A 25,134-nucleotide genomic window follows, 5' to 3' on the forward strand; every position below is an offset into this window, starting at 1 on the left:
AGACTAAAAGAACAGAAAGCATACACTAAATCAAGTAAAATGAAATTAGACAGGAATGTGAATAGTTGCCGACATCCACAGATGTGCCCATATGGCCGCTATTTTACAGTGGTCAAAGAATTGAGACACTTTGGGGTGTACTTCAGGGAGCCTTTTGAAACTGCAGCTGCATATTCAGTCTTCTTTATGCTCCATGATTGGCTTGAAAATGTTCAGAGACAAGTATTAAATTTTACTATTGCCTTTCAAGAGATTATCCTTAGCAAATCCATTAATAATTTCAAACCCTTCCTAAAAATTCTTGCACTGGTACATTAGTCTCATCTAGGAAAGCCAAGGAGAGTATTTTTAATAGGCCAGTTTAACTTGACCGATAGACTAGTTTTTCAGCAATTTATAAAATTAATAATGTGTAAAGTCTGTTTCTGTGTTTGGTGAAGATTAGCTCAAGTTCTGCAATGCTCTGCAGTACTTATCTCCTGACAGGGCCTTACCAAGGCAGTCCTGCATCTCTGGCTCCTGAAGAACCCAATGCAATGCCAATGTGCAGAATCAAACTTTCTTAAAAAAAAAAAAATCACAAGTACCAAAGGCAAAACCACAAGAAAACAAAGAAAAACCATTCCCAAGAAAACAGCCCGCAGCCTCTTTTCTTACAAAGGAAAGGTAGAGGAAATGGTGACAGTGCCCTTTTTCCATAACTTGCTGTAAAAATGATTGTCAGAAATGCAGAAGCCCAGCTTGAATGGTTCCCAGACCAACGTGTCCCACCACCAGCAGCCAAGGACACAAACCTGGCACTGGATTTCACTGCTTGGAAGCTGGGTGGTGACACTGAGCTTCATGCAATGTCTGCCCTCCTTAGTTACATCCTAAAGAGCTTCAACTGGTGGCTATTATTGAGCCTTTACCTTCTGCAACAGCCACCAGAAGAAGGTGTGACAATTAACTAATATTTTTCTGGTATGGAATAATTTCTACAGTTCATTCAAGCATCTTTCTCCAATCCTGCTACCCGAATCAGCCCCTAACTGCTGTGGTCTGTATCCAAGGCAGCTAATGTGCTCCAAACCACTGAACGACACCTCTCTATTATAGAAAAACTAAGCAATTTTTACAAATGTCTGAACAAATGATGTATAAAATGAAAGGATAATTTGTTTTTATAGCTTTCTGCCAAGCTCCATACCACACTGCCCAACCTGCAAACAATTTATTCTGTATGAAATGTCACTAAATAATGACAAGGACTTACAGGTCAAACTGATTTACATTATATAATTTAAATGTCATTCCAAGCAGACCTGATGGCATTTTGAACAAATAATCTCATTTATTTTTGGAGCTCTAAGCTTTCAACAAGTTAATTACAGCTGAACTAACGGGTAAACTAAGCACTATAATACGTTGTATGAAGCTTTTCTTCACCTGCACTTAAGAATCTAGAGAATTATATGAATACTAAAGATTAACTCATTAAAATTAAAAAGGTTTTACAGGAACTACTTGCACAGACTCTAAAAGTGGTAGTAAGTCTTTCTTTCCAGTTGGTAAAGAATTATTTTGAGTTAGTTTTAAGGAAGCCCTACAATGTTGCTATTACAGGTTATGCCGTTAGAAATAAAATGGCTACTTCTTTTCAAAGTCCTGCAAAGCTGAACTCTGTAGTTGCTTTCAAGGCCATAAATTCTGGCAAATTTCAGATTATTCCTTCACTAGTACCTGTTCGTGATAGGAATTTTACAAAGCAAAGGGGCTGGGAGAAGGAAATACTGAAAATGAGTTCTCAAATACGCCATGTTAGATTTTTTTCTTCTTTAAAAGAAGGTCTTTTTATTTGCAGAATGCTGTATTAAAGTATTACAGGTTTAGCTGCAAATGATAGGCAGTAAAGCATATTCAGTCAAACTGTCATGGTTCTTTTTTTTCCCTCTGGTTTGGAATGACTGAAAATTGCAAAAATGGAAAACAACAGCCACAAAGAGCGAGCAACAAGATGCATTTTTGTTAGTCCCAGCCTCAATTCTATGCATGCATATTTTGTTCACATAACGGAGTGCACCTACACAGTTGGTATAAGCCTAGATCTCAGGCACTATCAAATTCATGCCTGAACTTTACTGACAAATCAGTCAATGACAAAGGATGAGCCGAAAAATTTAAGAACAATGATTAAAAAAGTGTAGTATTGCCTTTAAAGTCTGGAATATGCGTTGATTTCAGTGTGATTATCCTTGAAAATCAGGCATGTAAGTAAGAGTGAAGAGTTAAAATTTATAGCTGCCTTGAAATTAAAATACAGCCATTAATATAAATTACTAAACGAAAGAACCACCATTGAAACATGGGTATTCCATTTTGGTAACCTTAAGAGCTTTTTGGAAATTTGTGGGGTTTCCACTAATACAAAAATTTGCCTGCTTGACCCCCACAGACAGATGCTCTGCCAAATCTCAGTCTCAGTTAACTTTCCCACTGTTTTGGCTGTTGTCTGAGATTTCCAAGAAGTTTTTCTATGACTTTTGGTAACTGCTAATGAAATATTCCACAATTCTAGACAGGTTTCCCCTTTAAAGGCAGAAGACATTGCTTCTTAAACACTTACCAGAAGTAAACAGAGTAGGGAAGTTCACGCTATTGATTTGCTCATTCTACTGATATTCTTCCCCATCTCACAAATGAGCATGTTGTTCCTGTTGTCTTAGGGAGAAAGACCAAAACTAAGAATTTTAATGTACCTCCCATCTGGGAACACAGCTGTGAACTATCCCTGGGTCACTGTAGGACCTTCTTGACTTTTTTTAAAAAAAAAAAAAGCTAAGAAAATGAGGTGCTGGGTAGGAAAAAGCAAGAGACTGGGACATACAAGATCATTAGGTAAAAAAATGCACTCTGCAATAGCTGCAGTTCCATACTATGCAATAACTTTATTGTAGAGATCTACACCAGTATATCTTCCTGAAAATGCTCTGGTGATTCTAGTAAGCGGAAGAGCGAAAAATACATCTGCAGCCACTTCCCAGTGGACAGACTAATAGTTGGCTATTATTCAGATTGTATATTTGGATAAGTTAATATGCGTTTAGATCTAAGCAGATAGAAGAGTTTTCTTGTTGTGGAGAGATTGCAAGACAGATGAGTTATTCCTAATTCACTGTTATACACAACAAATTACAGCTTCTCATACTGAGCTTTAATAATGAATTATTAGTTCCTGACACCAACCTTGACAGATCATTAACTGCAGCGGAACTATCCAGTGTTAGTATAGTAAAATATTTTTCTTACACATCAAAACTTAAGAAAATCTGTCCCACTTTGAGAAACTTACCATAAATTTTGTTGACTTGTATTTAAAGCATAGATAATTAACTCTTCTTTACAGGAATAATATTTCTAAACACAATAAATTCTAAGTAGAAAACTTCCCTCTGTAATGGCCTGTCATGACTTAAAATGAAAAGAGGACAAGCACCAGTTTAGCATTCTCAGCACTAAGAACATATGAAAAATTATTCTCATCGGATCAAGTCAAATCTAGTCCATGGCTGGGAATAATTCCACATGGATATTTTATGTATAAATCTATATATAACTCTATATATTGTACACAGGAGACCTGAACTATCAGGCATTTACCATCTTTTAATAAAACAGTAGTGCTAAATGGAAGTGGCTGGTAAACATTAGTCACAAAAAGGTGTCAATATGGCTGCAAAAATTGTAAATGATGGAAAAAAACATGGCTTGTTGTCAAAATAAGTCATTGAAAACTTGTAATATATTTTACTTCTAAATTACTCTTTCTAGTTTATGGATTAAAGAAATACAACATTATGGACTGCAAATATGTTGCTATAGGTAGAATAGCCTGGATGACTTGTTTCCCTGCAGCTCATTGCATATGAAAGCACAATATAGGGCTCCAAAGAAAAACGCCAACTAGTTCAAAGTTAAATGTAGTAAATTCAGATTTACTTGCAGAATGTTTTCCCCCAGAACATGAAACTTTGTTAGAGTTCCAAATAAATACACATCCCAGGAATATCTCTGTCCAGAACTTAATCTGAAAGATTTTAATGGTTACTTTATGTTAATAGAGAACATATCCCTTAAATTCGCAATCCTCCAGAGAACAACCTATCTGGCCCTTTTTCTCAGGATCCTCTAAATGCAGTATCCCAAACTGTTTCCACCTAAAAATACCTTCCTATGCTCTGTGAGGAAGCAGAAGTGACAAGGTAGGGTTGGAATGATTAACTCATACTCCTGAAAGGGACTTTGCACCTATGCTTAGCTGTGGCAAGTTCAAGTTCAATTACAAATATTTTGTTTACAATTTAGAACATATGTTGGGATTAATTCTTGTAAGTATAAATATTAGAGATTGTTTTAAAGTTCAACAAACAGACTGTAGGGTACAGATTTTCCAGCCCTACAACTATACACGGGGGGGGGGGTGTGTAAAAATGAAATTATTTCACTGCCAAGGTCTATTAATGTAAAGAGGTAGCTACAATACGACAGAAAAAGCTTGACACCTCCAAATTTCCCTCTTTCAGGTGGGAAAACTGTGTGTACTTATGGGAGAAAATATAATCAACTGGTTCCCTAATACACATGCAATACAGCAGCATGATACTGAACCAGAACAGAGCAGTCTGGGGGCCTTTGCATGTAGCTGTTCTCCACAGCCATTAATACCTAACCTTTTGATAGCCCATCCATCCTTAACTATCTCCATGGGTCACCAGAGTTCACTGATGAGCTGTGACAAATAAGGAGAACACTATAACTAAGAACATTAGATCTACACAAATAGCCTTTAACTTAAACAGAGAAAAAATCCTCTTACTTAATCCAGTTCATCAGCTCCACAGTGTCTGGGTCATAGAATTCTCTCAGCTCTGACAGTTCATCCATTATTCCTGGCCAGAACTATAATGAAAACAAAACAAAACAACTGAAGACAGAATGAACAAAACCAAGTCCTGGATGATGAAACATTATTTCCTCTTAGCTGGTAACTGATCTTGTCCAGCTCATGGATAAGCTGCAAGAAATAAGCGTATCTACCCTTCTTACAAAGGTTCAGTGGCTGTCATTGCAGTATGAATACACTATTTCAGAGTTTGAGATCTGCAGCTCCTGCCAGACGACCAGAAGGAACAGAACTACCTGTTGTGGGGATCCTTAGAAGAACAGGTTTTCTCAGATGCACATCTCACTGGAGGTTTCCAGAACTCTATTAATTAAGATTAGTCTGTTTCTTAAAATTGATGGGAAATTAAAGACGCCACCAAATGTGACTGTTGTGCATTGTATCTACTTTACAAACGAACCATTTCAGTTCCCTGGACTATAGGGTAAATGCCAATGTTTTAAGTCTTTTTTTGATAGACCAAGCTTTAAGGAACAAGATAAAAAGACATCATGTAAGAATTCAATATGTAACAGCCAAGCCATTAAATAATGCCTGTGATTACAGGAGAAGGAAACACCCCAGGAATTAACATTAAGTTTGGAAAGGCAACTTACAACTATGTAATAATAAACTAAAAAAAACAACCCAAAACCAAATCTTATATTGCTAGGAAATCCATATCAGAAGTTAAAATCATCAGATATGCTGTGAGTGCCATGAATTGCATTTCAGAAGTTTGAATTAAAAGAGAACTACTAAAAGAATAAAGAAAAGTGTGACTGAATGGCAACATCCAATAGGCTACTGGCTGGAAGCGGGGGGGTGGGCGGAAAGCATTTCAAAATTTACTGACGACCAAGAATACATAAATCGTATCTGGAGGAGAGAGTTAAGGTTTTAAACTGATTTCTGAAAAGCTTAACCCTCCCCGCCCCCAAAAAGCTAACAGAACAAAGATTTATTTAAGGGTTTCTTGTTTAAGCTAGTGAATAGTCAAGGGCAAAGAAAGAGCAATTAAGAGAGATAATGACAATGCTAATGGCTGACTGCTTTGCATCAGTCTTTATTACAGAGGATGTTATGGAGAACCTATTCCAAACCTGCTTTCTTTAGATAACAAGGATTGCTGGCTTGCAAAGTGAAATGTCACAGGAAAGTGTAAGAAAACATGCCTGATAATCTAAGCTCATCCAATTTAGATAATATTCATCCAAGAGATCAGAAGGAATTTGAGTGTGATGCTGCTGAGCTACTTAGCAAAAACATGCACTCTTTTCCTAAAACTGTATTACGTAGGAGGACTGGGGAGCAAGGGATATAACTGGGCCAACTCAGATACTTATTAGTTTAACTGTTTACTTGGTACATTTATTAAAGTAATACTGGCTGATAGATTGAGAAACATCTAAAGTATAGTCATGGCAATATCACAACCTTACAGTTTGGGGCAGTAGTACTATAATAGACATTTCTGCTCTGCAGAAGATCACTTGAGAGATGAGTAAATAAATTAAGCAGTTGTGAAATGAATCAAAAGGCTAACTAACCCTTGAAGCTTTGGAGAAGAGACACAGGCACAAAGACGTCCACTCCCCTGGCAGCTGAACTGCAAAAAATGACTTGAGACAATAAAAAACTCTGAGAGGTGAAGTATTTCTTTATTCCCACTGAGCACTTTGAAAAACGATACTTCTAATGTCAATAAAAATTATTTCCTATATTTAGAAGAAACACAAAAATGATGCCTTTGAGGCAAACTGAGCACAACTAACGCCTCATCTAAAGCCTATGAAAATCAGTGACTTCTGCTGACTTCAGAATTGAATCTGATTTAGGAACTTCCTATCTGCTCATGAAGAGTGCGAGGAAAATTCTTCCCAGTTGATCTCTCACATGAGACTATTAGAATGTCATGCTCCTGGCATTAACCGTGTGAAGAGAAATGGCATTATTTCTATCATTTTTAGAGATGATAAAAAAGGTAAATGACTTCGCTAACCAGCATACTAATGGAAAAAACCCCAAAACCAAACTAACTCCTCTAAAAACTGAGTAGCAAGAAAATTTAAGTGGACTACGTCACTGTAACTTTACTAAACATACTGTTACAGTCTTTCTTGAATTTTAGTTTCACTGTTTTAAAGGGGGAAACAGACTTTCAGAGTGAACTCTACTAGCAGCTTTCTTAACTGCTTTACTACTGCCTTTTTAACTTTAATAATGAAATTCATCTTGGGTTTTCCCTGAAGGCAATTATTTAACAGAAGTATTCTCATCTCACACTAGGTATTGCAGAAGTAAGTTCTCCACCGAGGTAGCATGTGAATTTTCAGCTTTGTAAATACAGATTAAAATAATGGTATCCCCATTAAGTTAATCTTCTAAATCTCACTACTACGACAGATTGTCAAATTAATAACCTTGCATATGGTATTATTTTAAATATATTTTATGTATGTACATTTAAACACTTGACCATAATAATTTGTTTCTGGGACATGAAGATAACAATAGTACTTGACAAGTTTAACAATTCTGTACTTTGAAACACATGGGATGAGGCACAGCACATAACATATAGTATGTTATGATTATTTCTGCTCCTACAATGAATCATTACACAATTTAACAATCTGCATCTTATCTGCGGGGTGAAAACCCAAACAGACAACTTACTTTTCCATAAAATTATGCATTTAAATAACACCTGGTAACTTACACACACAATCAGACAAATATTTGTATTTATGAACAATTACTTTAGATCAAATGAGCCCAACTGATCCTTTACATACAATTGTATATATATACGATCATATACATAAAGGTACCCACTTCAGGTAAGTTATCCCAATTTTTAAAATTCATCCACAAATCTTGTATGCAATTATTTATAAAACAACTCCCCTCTTTGAGAAAAGGAAAATTCCACATAACTAAAAAAAGTCAGAACATGCAGGCAAAAAATTGTCTTACCTTATATGAAATGTATAGTAATGTAATTATTGGTATGGAATACTTCATCACGTGCATCTAAGAAAGTGCAAAAAAAAAAAAAAAAAGATTGGTTATTTTGATGATACATTTATTTGGATAGACTTGATTTTTAATGTATTTGATATCTGACATATGTATCACGTGGTGGAATTTACAGTTTGAATTTCAAGACCACGTTCTGATTTTGTTTTCAAGTAAAACCCTTATCACAGACCCATCACAAATGATGGATTTGTATCTATATACTATCTTCTATGAAGTGGAAAACACTGTATCATTCAGTATAACGGGCTGTAAAGGTCTTATCAGACTGCTGATGCTTTCTTAATATGGTGACTAAGACTTTTGTAGTAAAATTGTGGTTATTTTTCATTGCCACATCTACATTGCCATCTAGTGTATTCAAATGGAATTGTTTAATATATAAATTGTTTAACATATAAACCACTAGAAAATACATTTCATTTACTAAATTTACACAAATGTACTTCAGAGATATCCAGTTTAGGGGGATACAAACTACAAACAAGATTCATTTCAGATGTCAGAGACTTCTGAGTCTTGATTTGGTTTAGATATGGAGCAAACCCACATTTCATGAAATGCTGTAAGTATAGTGCTAACCCTCTGTGATGTGTAGAGATGAATACATTTCAGGACAAGCTTCCATACTTCCGTACTGCACAGGCCAAAAGATGCAAATACACACATGTGGGATGTCCAGAGGTACTTCATTCTGGAAGAGGACAGACAAATTTTTGCTGATCACCTGGAGCTCTGCTAAGCTGTGTTGATGAGAGCAGTTAAAAGAAATTCTGAACACAGTTGTCTTGGACTTTCAAGACTCTGAAATAACTGAGTAAAAGATTTTTGCACTTTGTTATGTGCTCTTGAAAGCATCTCTGCTCCAGACTTTGAAACATTATTTTTGGCAGAATTTTGGGAAATGCCTCAGTCTACAAGCAGAAACACACCATGGAAAGAAAGAAGGTTCATGATCAGTTTGTGGTCAGCATATTTTAGGCTCTTATAAAAATATACTCAATCATCTAAAAAGCCTTCAGTAGGATTAAAAAAACCCCCAAAACTATACCTCATTGTGCTTAATGCCAGACATCCAAAAAGAACTGTGTGAATCAAGTTGTAAGCAGCATCAGGCTTCAGTGTTATTGTGCATTCACCCATTTTTTCCATCAACTGGACTTGATTTGAACCGCTAATTAAACAGAAGATATAAGAAGTATTATATGAAGTTTTGTAGCGTATTTCATAGAGTTGTCTGAATTTTAAAATGTATTTAATCCCTTCTGATGCTAATGAGCAATAGTACTGCTACCAGTTCACATATAGAAGATACAATCTTCTATTGTATCAGTGATACAATTAAGCCTGATAGCACCAATTTGATGCAGCACCAGGCATTTATTTTCATGCCCAGTTTTCTGGAAATGCAACGGATGTAAATGAGCTGGTTTAGAATGAGATAAAATTGTTTACAGAAAGGTATGGTTGGTTTACTGCTGGAAGCAGTTACTCCCACAGGTTTCACAGGGCTTTTTATGAGAGTGAAGAACTTAACTTTGTTTTGTGGGGTTGTACTAGTATATCTGGATGCTATTACAGCCATAAATTGGAAGTAAATTTACAGAAAATAAGTGCTGAAAGGACTGGTTATTGCTTGAGGTGGCCAGTCTCGTGAATGTATGTGAAGGGCTGATCAAAAACCAAAAATGCTGAAATGTGTGGGTTTTTTCCTTGTTTTTTTCACATGGGGGATAATTGAGATAACGGGACAGTATTAAAAATCTGGTAATGTTTCGGATTATATCTAGAATTACAGAAAATAAGAGCTGTAGGGCCTTTTGTTTTGAAAATTGATTGATGCAGTAAGTTTTTTTTAAGTGGCTGGTTGAATAGTATCAAAATGCCTTATAGATAACTATGACTTCATAATTAACACCACAGTTTCATCATGTTTTGGATCTTCTCCCTCTCCCCTCCCCTGTCTCTCTTCCCCTTTTATCCTATTCTCCATAAAATCTAGGATGAGTGGCATTAGTTATGTGATACTCCTTGAAACCCCCTGAATTTTTGCTTAATCAAGTTGTCTATCATGCATCCTAACTTTTGCCCAGGTTGTAAATGCAAAACTGGGAGGTCTGTAATGAACCATTTACCTTTTTTTTTTTAAATAACAGTTCAGTACTAATTTTCTTCTAGTGTTCTGTAAATACCTCCAAGACCTACAGATCAGCCAGGGGAACTGGCAGCAGTGATGCACAGTTGCAGTCTACCGCTCCTGCTTCTTCACACAGATCACAAAAGTTCAGTACAGACTATCCTAGCTCATTTCTGGGCACTCTGAGGGTACCACCAGGGAAATCTTTCATTGGGAGTGCTTTGATCAGGGAAAATGGGACGAGCAAAAGAAACTAATGCTATTTTCTATAAAGACACTCTTTCCCTGCTTTCTTTCTCCCCACCAAAATCCAACCAACTCTACACATATGGCAAAACTTCAACAGCAAATAAAAAGAATCTAGGGAAGAACGTTTCTTTGTTCAGCCTCATTTTTAGCTTTAATAAGAAGTTACTTATTTTGCATGATCTCTCTATTACATGCCCTGCTGTTTCTGTAGTACCTGTGGAAAGTAATGCTCTATTGTGCTGTATGAAATGGTGACTTCCTTAGCCTGTTGTCCAAAAACTGATAAAAATGTGAATTATTTTAAGAACGTATATTACCTGAGGTTCCGAAAGGCAACAATTACAGCTGCTACTGTCATAAAGAAGAGAACAAATACGTAGATGTAAAAAAGTAATGTATCCGAGAGTCTTGAAAAAGTATTTAATGGTAGTAAACCAAAAGCTTCTTCACAAAGATACAGGTTAGCATCAAAATCTCTAAAGAAAAAAGAATAATCCTTGTCATCAAATATTTCTTAACTCCATGTCAAAAAGGACCAAAGTTTCCTTTTTTCCAAGAAATTAGAAAGCCAGTTATGCAGATTATTACAAAGGAAAATACACAATATAAACATGCAGTAAAAATCCATGATTTATCACCAAGATTTTAAGTGAGAAGAACCTGCAGGCTTCACTTAGTAAGTCATATAAGAAAGCAAAATTGCAGCTGATTCATACCTTGTTGCCCCAAATCCAAATTTTGCTTTCAGAAATTTGAATATATGTTCATCTGACTCAAGATTAAGAATTTTCTACAAATGAGGAGAAAAAGAAAGGAAATTATATTCTAAGTATCAAAAAAATTAAGCTTCACACAATAAACATTTTTTTTCATCATTCAAATAATACAGTGTAGCAACACAGGCTTATTGAGATAGGGTGTTTTGCAATCAAGCATTCAGTTTGTAATTACGGTCCTGTGGTCCAAAGGGCAAGTTACTTACTTTTTAGAATATCTAGTAGGGTTAGCTTCTTCTTTACAGATAAAGAATTTCCCGGACAAGTTGGTTTTTGCTGTACTCTTTATTTCAATGACTTACCTTATCTTACTTTTAATTTCCATGTATACTAAATTTTAATCTGTTGAAACAGATCTCTTGAAGATACTAAAACTCTAAAGCAGAAGTATTACAGTCATGAATGTCTGCAGACAAGTCTGTGCACAAGAAGCAACTCAAAGTATGGCATGGTCTACAGAATTTTTATAACAAGTATTCATTTTTAAGTGTATTCTTTGAAAAGTAAATTAAATGAAAAACTTCGTAAATGCTTAGCAGTATCAGGATGCTAACCTACAACTGTTACAAAACTACCGGTGAGCTTCAAGTTACAAATATGTATTCCATTATTTGATGTTAATTTATGAAGTTTTAAGAATATGTTTAAAAACCTATATACCAAAAATGATTAACAAAACAATCTTTCATTTGCAGAACACAGTCTCTGAAATGCAGTGAAATCTCACTGCAATTTTTATTTAATGATATTACTGTAAATGGTTAACAAATAGCTTTTAATGTAATACATTTCATAAGTTTCTATATTAAGGAATATTTGCTTACCTTGATGAATTTATTTATTAGGAGAGTCAAGCACAAGACTAATAGTACATGGAAGATAAGTTTCCCAAGCCTATTAAGCAAGGGACCCTTTTTTAGGTTTTTCTAGAAAGAAGAAAATATTAGCATTTCAGTACTTTTTTGGTATGTATTTGGAACAAAATATTAGTATTTCAGTAAATTTATATGTATTTGGAACAAACGCAACACAGACTACTTGAAACAGATTGTCTGTTAGGCCTGATGAGGATCAGATTATATTAGGTTCATGTAAGCATAAATGTACACAGAAGCAAGTATCCAGAATATTTTGTTGGAGGCAGATCCATAAATCCAAGACAAGTTCTGCTGAGACAGGAGTAAAGCCCATTTATGCCATTTTTTTGCAGGATCAAAACTGCAGCTTGCACTATCATAAAAGTTAATAGCAATCACAGAATTATGGTGTCTGATGTGCTTGGCTGTACTGCAGTTAGTGTAATTGAATTCATTATTTGATCATGCAATGTTTCTGTGGCTTTACGCTACAGTAATTCCTCTAATTAGTAATTTAAGATTATAATGTAGATAAACTACTCATTTACATCACTCTTTATTTAGTACTACAAAAATATTTTGGTACCTACCTGGATTGTTCTTGCTATCAAGACAGAAGCATTAAAACTTATAAGTAATGATCCAAGAATCATAGAATTAAAGAACTGTAAGACACAGACTAGCAGCAATCCAGAAATCTGAATGATATAAAGCCATGTAACCTGTAACAATAGTAAGATTTTTATGCCTAAAAAACTTTACAGTCATACCTGATTTTCTTTGAATGTTTTATAATTAATTTTGACATCAATTATTTTTACAAAAAAGAGTATCATCCTGCACTGAATCACTACACTTAAAGGTGTTACTATACCCTTTCTGTATTTATGTCCTGAACTAGTTAGACTAATATTTTGTATCTAGGGAAGTCTGATGCTATAATAAAGCAGGTAAGTTAAACAATTGCAGAATAAGGGAAATACTAACAACTTGGTATTTGGAAGATGTTTTGTATTTTCTGTAGTCAAATAAGTGTTTCTGTAGCAGACTCTAATGTCTTTATGACTAAAGAGTTACGGCTCAGTGCAGCTCAGCAATCAGACAACAGATGATTTCTCTGACTTTTTTTCTAAAAGTTGAGTATAGTCCTTTTTGAGCTATGCTAATTCAGCTGAATGCAGACACTAAAACGCAACTGATTTTCTGATACAGTGGTATCAAAACATCAATCTTATGTGACGCAAAGATCCTGAGTTCAGTCTTGTATCACAGCAGTAGTGTAAGTCAGTATCTAAAGTCCCAATAAGCTCCAAGAGGTTTAAGTAGCACTTTTTGGAAAATTAATGTGCAATAGGAGTTGTGCAATAAGTCCATTTTGGTATAATTCAGGATGAAGCTGATAATTTGCAAACTTTCAAGGTAGCTGATCAGTCACACTAATTGCTAACTTCAGCTTACATTTGCAAATATAATGAAGGGTTTAGAAACTGTTAAGTAAACCACAGATATCTTGATATGCAGCCACCATACTAATTTTCAGTCCAATTAATACAATCACTAATATTCAAGTCTGTTTCAAATTTAAAATGAAATAAACAAACATGAACAACTCTTCATCCTACTGTAACCTTCCTTAAAGTAAAGTTAGAACCTTAGTAAGGTTAGAACCTAATGTAAGCTTCTATGAGTGCTAAAATAATCTTGGTACAATTTCTCAGGGACATTAAATTCAAAGACAATGTTTTAATCTTCCTCAGTGTATTTCTATTTCCTAAGATTGACTGCAAATGATCCCTTAATTACACTTGTTTTGCTTTTTGTCTCATTCAGATCAGCAACATAGCAATGAGGATGTTATTTTGTGGTGAATTTCAGTGTATGAAAGGTAACCACTTCTCTTGAGCAATCTGATCTATCTTCTTCCTTCTCTTTGTGGCACAGTGCCTAAACCTAACTTTCAAACAGGGATGCACAATACTTGAGGCCAAATTCATACACTGTTAGTACTTCAGTTTAGGCAAAGATTTTTTTTTTCCCATGGACACTTCCAGAGGACATGCTTGAACTGTGGTATTAGATCAACTGTTAGGACAGTGTTTAAAGGTGTCAAATAGTGCAAAAACATAGCTGTGTTTAAACAATTAGCCAAAAATTAAACAGTAGAAGTGAATTATGTAAAGTGAAATAAAATCAGCTGAAAGAAAAAAAATCAGAAATGATGTAGCTTTGATGATTCATTTTTACATTTGCAGTATACACACTGTGATTAGTTAGAAGCACAAAGCAGCATAATGTATAATCTGTATTACTTTTGGCATCTGAGCCATTGGTTAGTAAAATACCTCCAAAACTGCTAGCTTTATGGTAGAACAGAAGAAACAAAAAAAGAGGTTATTTCCAAACATAATCTTACCTTTGCTGTGGGAAGCAAGTCAAAGCAGTCTAGTACAAATAATGCCAATGCTTGTATCAGCATCATAAACTGATTAAATTGCCAAGTCAGGCTAAAGAGAAATGTTGCTATAAATACAGCCATAAATGTCAATCTCTGGAAGGAGGGAACAAAGTTTTATTTAACTTTATTGTTTCCTTCATTAAAAAAACAAAACGAAAACCCCAAACAAGCAACCCCCCAACAAAACCAACCAAGAAACCAACCTTAATATGTCCATTTTAAAAACCATTTACATGGGTTTTCTAGCTGCAATAACTGCTTGGAGGATAATGAATATTTTTGAGTTACAGATTCTTGTATTTATGCCTGTATTTTACCACTGTAGTAACACTTGCAAAACAATGGTGAGATCTCAGTTTCAGCCCACAGATTAACATGCAATACATATTTTACTATACTATACTATAAATAGCAGTTATTTGATCAAATTGAGGAGTAATAACCCAAGAACCATTTAACAAAGAAACTGTATCACCTATTGGCTTTTATTCTTGCATTTCAGGACAACCTCTTTAACTTGGAAATTAAATCAAAGAAATTCTTTAATCCTTGTGCTTTACAAGGTTTTTTCCTGCCCACTTTGTGTTACTCTAATGATTCCTTAAGTACACAGGACTCTTGTACTCTTCAGAGCTTACCTTTATATTTTTTCACTGCTGAGCGTAGAATCATATACTCATAGAATGGTTTGGGTTGGAAAGAACCTTAAGATAATCTAGTTCCAACCCCTCTGCCATGGGGATACCTCACACTAGACCATGTCACCCAAGGCTCTGTCCAACCTGGCCTTGAACACCGCCAGGGATGGAGCATTTACCACTTCTTTGGGCAACCTGTTCAGTTGTTCTGCTCACCATCCTCACAGCAAAGAACTTCTTCCTTATACCTAACCTAAACTTCCCCTGTTTAAGTTTAAACCTATTATCCCTTGTCCTATCGCTACAGTCCCTAAGGAAGAGTCCCTCTCCAGCATCCTTGCAGGCCTCCTTCAGATTCTGGAAGGCTGCTATGAGGTCTCCATGCAGCTTCTCTTCTGCAGGCTGAACAGCCCCAACTTTATCAGCCTGTCTTCATACGGGAGGTGCTCCAGCCCCCTTCTCATCCTCGTGGCCCTCCTCTGGACTTGCTCCAACAGCTCCATGTCCTTCTTATGCTGAGGACACCAGAACTGTACACAGTACTCCAAGTGAGGTCTCGCGAGAGCAGAGTAGAGGGGCAGGATCACCTCTTTCGACCTGCTGGTAACGCTTCTTTTGACGCAGCCCAGGATACAGTTGGTTTCTGGGCTGCGAGTGCACACTGAAGCTGGCTCATGTTCAATTTTTCTGCTTTTCAGCTACATTTAAATTAACAGAAGGTGTATCTGATTAATGTTTTCAATATTATAAGTGATCTGTGTGTGTATATTCTGTGCTATAAATGCTTATTAAGCATTTTGTGCTTGGTTTTCTAGACAGTTTTCTGATACTAATTATACTGTGTCATACATGTTAGGAATACTCACTTCTTGAGCAGGCTGTAAATTAGTTCTGAGTAGGTATGTGATGGCTGCTATCTGGACAGCAAAGAATGGTAGTGCCCAGTTCTCTCTTAAAGGAATGGTGAATTCTACTCTTGTAGTATCTATTCTGTACAAAACAAACAGAGTTTCATAAAATTAAAACAAATAAAATACCAACTTGATGATAGAGAGGTTGCAATGACAGGCATCTTTGTGGTATTTTAATTTCTTATGGATACAAATAGAGTCTCTACACTCTAGTTCCTTCAACACGCCTGGCTCTGAAAAAAATCATTCTGAAATTTCTGCAAGACATCCATTGTTTCTGTACTTAAAATGTTGTACTTTGGATTCACTTACTGTTAAAAAACTTACACTATGGTAAATCTTACTTACAAAGCACGGCTTGGGTAGTTTAAAAATGAACAAACAAAATCCAAAACAAAACCATTCTCAAAATGTTGAGTTTTCATGTCACAGGTAATTCTACTTCATTTTTTAGTTTGCAAAAAGCACATACAAGAATAAGCAGGTATCAGTTTCTTCACAGCGATCCCAGCGCATTAGATCTGAACACCACTAAACTGTTCAGGAACTTCCGGGCATTTTTGGAATGTTCTAGCATAAAAAGTATGGGATGAAAGTGAGTAAAAGTTCCCCAAAAGGCATTCATTTACAAAACCTGAATTGAAAGTTAGAACAAAAAAAATAATTTCCTTTTTTCTTGTGTAGAGTAAATGTGGTTGCTAAAAACTAAAGTAAGCAACCCATCTGCGACATGCTTATAGGGATGAAAAAGATGTCTAAAACGTAGTAACTCGGTAGCTTCATATGTACTTCATCTGGACAGAAAGTCTTTATCCAAATCAATTCCATCTATTTATTCTATTTTTATACAGGATAACAAGCTTCCATTATTAGAAATATGGACAAAACAGATCTGCTCCAAATACTCTGTAAATGGAAAAGATAACTTCATGAAATAAACGTGAACTACTGCACACTGCATGTATTTTTTAATTACTTTCATCTTTGGAGAAAGAAACATTTTACCTCTATATACTTATTTATTCTGTAATGGACATGCTTGCAGATAAACACCTTTAGAGCCGCTGATTAACATATCAAACAGTTTTGGTAGAACTGACACTGTACTTTCATTTTCCTGATTAATTTACAGATAACAGCCTATGTCACCAGTCTTAGCTTCATGCCAGCAGCTTACTGCTAGCGTTAACCCAGTTCTTTAGTTTTTCTCCCCAGACTGGGAATTCTCAAAGTGATAAAGCACCAGAACAGCTCAATTGCTGCCTTTTTTCTCTGAGTATTAGTGCAAGAGGGAAACAGAAGCTGAAATTCTGACAATTTTAGGTTTTTGAAGGAATCCCTGGAGATTGGGTGTGGGACAGTGAGGAGAGATCTGAAGGGCATATATACAGGTGTCTTTTAACACCTAAGGAATCCTAGGCTGGAGATGACAGGACATCATCTTACATCATCTGGACATCCAGACACATCTGAAAGATGTAATCCAGTTTTGGAGACCAATTTAAGCCAAAATTTTTTACTTCTTGAAACTTTAAAATCCTAATCTGCAACGTCTGATTGTTTTCTGATTATTTCGTATTATTTAAAAGTTTTTTTTTTTTTTCATTTTCTGGCTAATCTGGAAGAGGCCTTACAGTTTCATTTTTATTTTTTGTTTTTTGTCCAGTTAACCATGCACCTGAAGGTTTAATGCCTTACCTTTGAAACGAGGTACAATTTTAGAAAGATAGAAGGTTTAATCTCACTTACCTGTTTGTAATATACCAGCAAGCTGCCAACAACCCTGAAAGCCATGTTCCACTAAGAAGCCAGCTTGTTACATACAGAGCAATGATATAAACTGCCTGAAGTCCAAACAAAGTGTAGATATAAAAATAAACAGGCTCTAGGTATTGCTGTAAAACACAAGAATACTGATGTTGACATAAAACACTGATGGGGGCTTATACTTAATATGAATTAGGTTTTGCTTTTACAAATTAAAAAGGTATCAGGAACATTTCTCATTAGAAAATAACTAGAAAAACGGGAGCTATGATTCACTGCACAATCTTCATAATGCACTTACAATCTAAAGCCATAAATAAACGCCTACCTGAATTGGAAGAATCCTATACAGAATGCTGAGAAACACCTCCTGGTAAACATTCATTCTTTCAAGTATGTTAATTGTCCTCACAGATTCAGTTTTATTGTCATATACTAAACCATGTAAACCTTAACGATAAAGAGAAATTGAAATAGGAGATTATCATTTTCCCCCTCCATCTTCATTTGAACAGTGAATAACTTTTTCAAAGGTATTTTAGGATCTGTCATCAAAAATGGCAAACTTTGAATCAAGGATTCAGATCACATTACTTCTGAATCAACATGACCTTGTGAGGTCTTCGCTTTCCCTGTTTTGAATCTGACTCAGAGTGTTAATACAAGTACTATACATTTAATAACACAGAACATTTCTTTTTACACTTGCACTCCTAGCATAGAATCTGTGGTATATACTGGATCTTGAGAACCATTCTTGTCATTACTTTGAATACAGGTGATATTGACAAATGTGTAGTATAAGCAAAAACCGCTAGGGAGCAACAGTTAAGTGTCTAGAAAACATGAGAATGTCACAGAAAACCCCATCATTGTATAGGATTTCCTTGGAAGCTGCTTATGGTGTCACTTACTGTCCAGGCATACAGCAAAAAAATGGCCCCTTCCCACAAATAGCTCCTAATTCAAATTGAACAAGAGAAGAATAAAAATGAAAGTAATATACTGAATAAACCAGCAAGGCTGAAACTTAACAGATACGGAAGCTGTCCCTCAAAGTGATTGCCTTCATCAGAATGTGAAGGTGTGACACAGAAACCCCTGTATCATTGTGAAATTTATCATGTCCATAACTTAGTGGCTCCCTGGCACAGGAACAGAATGTATCTGTCTCCAGTACAACTGTTACACTATCTTTCGCAATTATAGTATCCCTTGTTCTCAACTGCATTTGAAAAAATTTAAAAATAGTCAGCTGGCAACATGAAGTAAAACTTACTTTACAGTTTACAATACCTTGCTGGATGGAAGCAGCCTGAATCATCTGTTTGTAGTAGGAGTAATAAAGTCCACATTCTGTTCTGAATGAAATCTCTCTTTCCACTTCCTGCAAGTAAAAGTTCATACAATTTCACTTTCTGTTTGCTTTTCACAATCATATGAAGCTGCCTTCAACTCAAATTCTTGCTGCACCAGGGAAACTGAGCTATACAGTGGCTTGTTAGTGCACTCTATGTGAATCAGTTCAAATAAAGGGAGTGAGGCAAAGGGCTGAGGTGTCAATGCCTCTGGTAGCTGGGGAAATGAATATCCCTTTTGTGATTCTGCTCAGAATGCCATTCAGAAACATTCTGGATATTTTACTATTCTTCTGTAATATTCAATGTTTAGATAGGTGCAGTGGCCAACAGCTGGCCTTTAAAGCTGCAGATGTTTGTTCCATGTATTTAACCTTTTCTTCCAGATGTAGATGTCCCATAGTGTTCCATGGCTTTGCCAACTTACGGCTCAACTAATTCAGTGTGCTTTACATGGAACTACACCATAATGCTACTCTGGTATTTCAGCTGGCAGGGTATGCTGTTGCCCACTTGGTAAGTGCTGTTTCTGGCAGTTAGCCAGCTGTTCATCATTCTCAAATTACAGATTAAAGGAAAAACAATTCTTTACTTGTTTTCAGCTGTAGGTAAAGTTGTTATTTTTTAATTTTAAAATGTTCAAATTATTTAAACTATGTACACTTCAAGCTTCGTCTCTTTCTTGGCTAATATTGCAGCAGTTGGATCCCAGTGAGATATGAAAGTTGTCCCAGAGAAAAGTGGTCTCAGAACAGGATTTTTGCTTTGGAATTCACTTCCTTTTGTTAAAGACTCATTAGTTATGAAGACCTAACGAAATTTAACAAATTCACAGCCTTGAGCAACCACATTTAAACAAAATACAACTGCATGAACAACTGACATGAAGACAATTAGTAGGCATCATACGCAAAATTGTTTTATTGTTAGTGATCTTTTTAGTAGTTGATGCAGAAACATCTCAGCAAATATCTCACATAAACAGTAAGTTAGAAAAGGTTTATATTGAGATTTGAAAATCAAATGAGCTTCCTGTATGTGGTGTATGTCCTGGTTTTGGCTGGGATAGAGTTAATTTTCTTCCCAGTAGCTGCTGCAGTGCTGTGTTTTGGCTTTAATCTGAGAATGATGATGATGTTTTAATTGTTGCTAAGTAGTGCTTAAGTTAAACCAAGGACTTTTCAGTCTCTCATGCTCTGCAAGTGAGGAGGGGCAAAAGAAGTCAGAAGGGAGCACAGCCAGGACAGCTGACCTGAACTAGCCAAAGGGATATGCCATACCACAGAATGCCATGTTCACTATAGGACTGGACCTGGGGAATTGGCTGCTTGAGGACCGGCTGGGTGCTTGTCTGCAGGTAGTAAGCAATTGTATTGTGCACCACTTGTCTGTACTGGGTTTCACTCCTCTCTCTCCCTTTCCTTTCCATCATTATTATCATAATCATCACCATTATTATTATTTTTTACTTTATTTAAATTATTAAACTGTTATCTCAACCCACGGGTTTTACTTTATCCCAATTCTCCTCCCATCCCATCAGGGGTAGGGGGGAGTGAGCAAGCAGCTGCATGCTACTTAGTTGCTGGCTGGGTTTAAACCATGCATGTATGCAAGTCATTAAGAAATTGAAGTGAGATGTCTAATCTTACTAATTCAGCTTTCTTTACAAAAGTACATTACTGAAATAACAGAATGTTACTGTTTTCTGAGATTTTTATAAATGCCATTCTGGTTAATGCAATCTTGCACAGAATCTCCACTTTCATCTTTCTTATACAGCCCCATCTCTTTCGCTGGAACAGGATCAATACTATTTCAAAGCTAACATAAAGCTAGATAAAAAATCATGTTCCTTCCCCCTCTACTGCTCAGTACAGAATCTTATCTCAAATTATGTGTTTTATTGAAGTAAACCGTTGACAAACTAAATCAATATTAGTTCTGGTCTTTGAAAAATCAACAGATAAAAACACATCTGATTCAATGTAAGTTCACAATTAAACTCTCCAGCTGCTCTGTGACATACAAATCATTGTAATACCGGCAGAAGAAACTGACATTGACACTAAATACTAAAAGCGACACACTTACTTAGCAAAATGAGAATGCTGGAATTTGAATGAGCTCTAGTTTCAAATTCATCACTACTGAAAAGTTTTCTAATACCAAAAAGTGGCTGATTCTAAGAGCTCATTAAAAAAAAAAATAAAAAAAAAAATGAAAAGGAATGTTAACATTTGGAATTTATTAAGGGGGAGAGAGTAGTCACAGAGGGGGATCTAATTAGCAAAACCGCATTCAAACATGATTAATTTGTAATCCTGGCACCAGCTGTATTCAACCAAATGCTATGGTTTATGAGACAAACACTAGTGAGTTTTACATCTGCTTCATGCTAAGATAACATCTGTTTTATTCACTTACAATACTTTTCCAGTTCTACTGCAATTTATACTTTTCCTAGTATTCCATGTCAATAAAAACATACAGACTTATGGGTAAGCATTGTAACAGCACATGTTTATCTTTCTGTGTATTAAATTAGTGAGTCTTTAACAAAGAAGTTCAAGTTCCAAGTTAAAAAAATCCCAACACTATCCTCCAGGATCCATATAGAGTTGCATACTGTTTCAATTTATGCAACTGTATCGTAATATTAAGCATTAAAATAAAAATACAATGGACTTCCTCTCAAAGGCAAAATTCTAAAATCCCTTAGGTTTCCTCAAACCAAGTAGCCAAGGTCTGAGTTGAAGTTTTCTATAAAGAGCGCAAGTAAAGCTCCAAGTGCTTTTCTTTTTTGACAAAGCTGAAACACAATTTGTGTAACTGAAAATATTTTTAATTGTACAGTTTAAAATCAGAAAGATTTGGAAGTAGTCTCAACCACACAAGTGGAAACTTATATTATAAATATACGTACAGCTGCTACCAGTGTTCCCAGTTGATAATCATGCCTTCAGCAAACAGATTTAATCCTCGTACATCGTCTCTTGGCTGGTTAACCTCATGCCCGTCTGTTAGAATGACATGATTCTACTCAAATCAGACTTTTAATCCAGGGTAAAAGTACCATAGCACAATGGGTACATCTTTGGAAAAGTACTGGAATGCCCTGCTTCTCTTTGTGGCTTATGAATTCACTTTCTATAGTACTAATTAGCAGGCTACCCACTTCCCCACTTTTTTTCATCTTTCTTTTACACTCAAAATGTATAAATGGAAAATATCAGCATTTCAGAGAAAGAATCCCAAGATTCTTATCCTGCATGTTGGAAAGATTTAAAATTTGATAGTTTTATTCCTGACTTCTTGCAAGCAACAGTTTTTTAAAGGAAAATTCAATAGTACTAGTCTAAATGGCTACTCAGAAGGGATGAAGAACCAATGAAAGCTAGAAGTTTACCTATTTGTGTTACAGTATTCATTTGCTGTGTGGCCTTGGCTCATTTGAAGTTTCTTTAGAGTTTGCATTTGAACAAGTAACGCAACAGCTGAGAGGAGAGGTGATGCCATTCTCCCCATTTTGTTCTTTTCATAGCAGATCCTGTTCCCAAAAGATACTGTATTTGAGCAGCAGTCTCTAAACAGCTATTGAAAAATCACTGAAAAAAGACTAGCTATTTTATGTGTTGTGCCAAAAAGTTTTCAGAAAACTGAGAAAATATTTTTGGATAAGAAATCTGTTTTGGCTTTCACCATCATAAACAGAAATCTTTGTTGTTTTAATGTATATGAGAGGAAATTCAAACTTTTTCTTTCAAATTGTTTGGTCAAGATAAGTGATTATAACCTTCTGTGATCCCTGTTAGAAATGTACATAAACACAGCTTCAGATTATGTGACATGGTGTTCTGAATTCTCTTTTTTTTTTACTTGTTCTTTCAGGGTGTTTTGGAATAAAAAAAGGAAATACCAATCATGTAGCTCTTTCATAGCATAAAACACTCTTCAAGATCTGCATTTTCAGTTTTTCTGATAAGAAAATAATTTTATACCTTTTTCCAACGACCATGGCAAATTTATAATAGCAGGCATATTTATTAGCAAGTAAGAACAAGATTGACACATACTGCAGCAGCTGAAATGAATACCTTGTTGAAAGCCATATTCAAAATGGAATAAAACAGTAGAACAACCACAGAACAGGTTTTCTAGTTGGGTAAATCATCGCTGGAAGATGCCCAAGACTGAACTGGCTTTCTATAAACTGCAATTGAAATTACAGAAAGGCAACCACTACGTTTGGACATGCGAGTTATGACTTCAATTACTTAGAGGTTAAGAATCATGACTTTGCATAATGAACTCTTTTTACTTTCAATTTTCAGGGTTGAATTCAACTGGCAAACTTCACAATTTTGTAACTATGCAATCATGATGTTCATATATTAGTGGGGTCTTCAGAGCAAAAACTCCACCTTTTGTACCTAAATGGTATCCATTACATTCACACATTGCCACGAGTCCATGCCTGTTTGTACTTCAAGTTACACAATACCTGTGATATTAATCAATATTGGGTTTTGGTAGGAAAAGGCAAACCTAAGGTGTACCTTCAACATATATCTATCTATACGTTCAAATAAAGATGAGAGTGGGTACAAAAGAGTATTATATATATAATACACAACAGCAGTTGTTTCAGTAAATGCCAACTATTTTTATTACAAGAACATAAATGTTTCTGGGACAGAAAAGGGATGTAGTAGGAAAGACACACTGCAACGCAAGTATTCCAATTAGATACATGTACTCTTTGAGTAACGTCATACATAAACCTAACAGAGTAAATTTTAGGCATCTAAAAGGAAAATGACTCACCTGCTTCTTTTCTCTGGTTAAATTTAGATATGTGTACAGTTGCATTATTTTCCCATGCAATGATTCTAGAAAAAAACTAGTCAGTCCTGGATCTTGGGAATGGTTGGATATACACTGGTGAATGTCTGAAATATGCTTTGAGGTTTGCACATTTAGGATAACATTATATAACATTAGTATTGAATGTAAAAAACTGCACAGTATCACGGTATAAATACAATTAGAGAGCTCTGTACCAGGATTTTGCATGTTGTTTAATTTAACTGGGTTTTGTTTGACATTGGATTGATCTGGATAAAAGAAAGATGATTACAGAGCGACATACAGTAGATCGTTGAAATTCTGTTCTAGATAATGATCAACGGTTGGAAGAACCGTAGCTACAACTCAGGCAGGAGCTGTGTAGCAATATTTTTAGAGAAAAACTGGGGAAAGGTATTTATAGAAATGATCAAGTATTTAAAAAGTGGAGGGAAACACAGCTTTTTTTTTTTTTTTTAATGAACTATTCTATAGTTTTGAGCAAGTTCCAAGACAAATACAGAAATAAATGAAATTTCAACTAACACTCATTAATGTCCATGAAAGCACTGATGAAAATATGAAAATGATTGTTACCTTAATATTGGAAAACCACAGGTCATTTTCATGCAGTGTAGCAACATAAACAGAAGTAAGAAGTCCAAGAGAGATGGCAACAATTCCACCAACAGTTATGGAGAGTATGTTCCACAGCTTTCCACCTGTATGATCTTAGAAGAAAAACAATTCATACTCTGTGAAATACATAATTAAAACTTAAAGGAATTCTGGAAACTCATTTATAGATTGCCTGTGCTGGTACAGTTTGCATTCTATAGGTAACAGGACACTTGGTTTTAAGAGGTCTTTATGGAGATGTGTTTTTTAATAGCAAACTCAGAGTATTTTATTTGCATGCCAAGTGAAATGAAGTGTGCCTTAACTGGTAAAATGTAGTTGTAGTTTAAGAGCACCATGATCCTATACAAATCTAGATCAATACCACATCTAATTTAAAGTATCCCCCAGAGCAACTTTTTAACTAAAGCAATACAGGATGACTGTTAGATCACAAAGTAAGAAATTAAAATCTTCTTCAGACATCTTAAAGATGCTGCCTGGTTTTGAGGGATTGCTTGGTTTTTGTAAAAACCTAAACAAAACAAAACAACCCA

General features: G+C 35.4%; 1 protein-coding gene across 5 annotated transcripts in view; it reads right to left on the reverse strand.

Moving 5' to 3' along the window:
• DPY19L3 (dpy-19 like C-mannosyltransferase 3) overlaps positions 1-25,134 on the reverse strand; it is a 33,921-nt gene that overhangs the window by 5,852 nt on the left and 2,935 nt on the right. The window contains exons 3-17 of one of the 5 annotated variants that reach the window (XR_003995040.1): positions 24,557-24,690; positions 19,050-19,140; positions 18,082-18,203; positions 17,736-17,881; positions 15,942-16,065; positions 14,396-14,530; positions 12,573-12,704; positions 11,950-12,051; positions 11,066-11,139; positions 10,667-10,825; positions 9,015-9,137; positions 8,546-8,657; positions 7,901-7,957; positions 4,856-4,938; positions 2,606-2,700 (exon numbers count right to left, since the gene is read on the reverse strand). Coding sequence is in view for 4 of the 5 variants with exons in the window: in XM_030511854.1 (XP_030367714.1) it covers positions 4,856-4,938; positions 7,901-7,957; positions 8,546-8,657; positions 9,015-9,137; positions 10,667-10,825; positions 11,066-11,139; positions 11,950-12,051; positions 12,573-12,704; positions 14,396-14,530; positions 15,942-16,065; positions 17,736-17,881; positions 18,082-18,203; positions 19,050-19,140; positions 24,557-24,690 (1,594 nt within the window). In the remaining variant the exon portion in view is untranslated. Of the gene's footprint in view, positions 1-2,605; positions 2,701-4,855; positions 4,939-7,900; positions 7,958-8,545; positions 8,658-9,014; positions 9,138-10,666; positions 10,826-11,065; positions 11,140-11,949; positions 12,052-12,572; positions 12,705-14,395; positions 14,531-15,941; positions 16,066-17,735; positions 17,882-18,081; positions 18,204-19,032; positions 19,141-24,556; positions 24,691-25,134 lie in introns of all 5 variants that reach the window. The other 4 variants (XM_030511854.1, XM_030511857.1, XM_030511856.1 and 1 more) reach the window with 4 other exon arrangements.

The sequence above is a fragment of the Strigops habroptila genome, chromosome Z, assembly GCF_004027225.2.
Source record: "Strigops habroptila isolate Jane chromosome Z, bStrHab1.2.pri, whole genome shotgun sequence".
Taxonomy (NCBI): Eukaryota; Metazoa; Chordata; class Aves; order Psittaciformes; family Psittacidae; genus Strigops; species Strigops habroptila.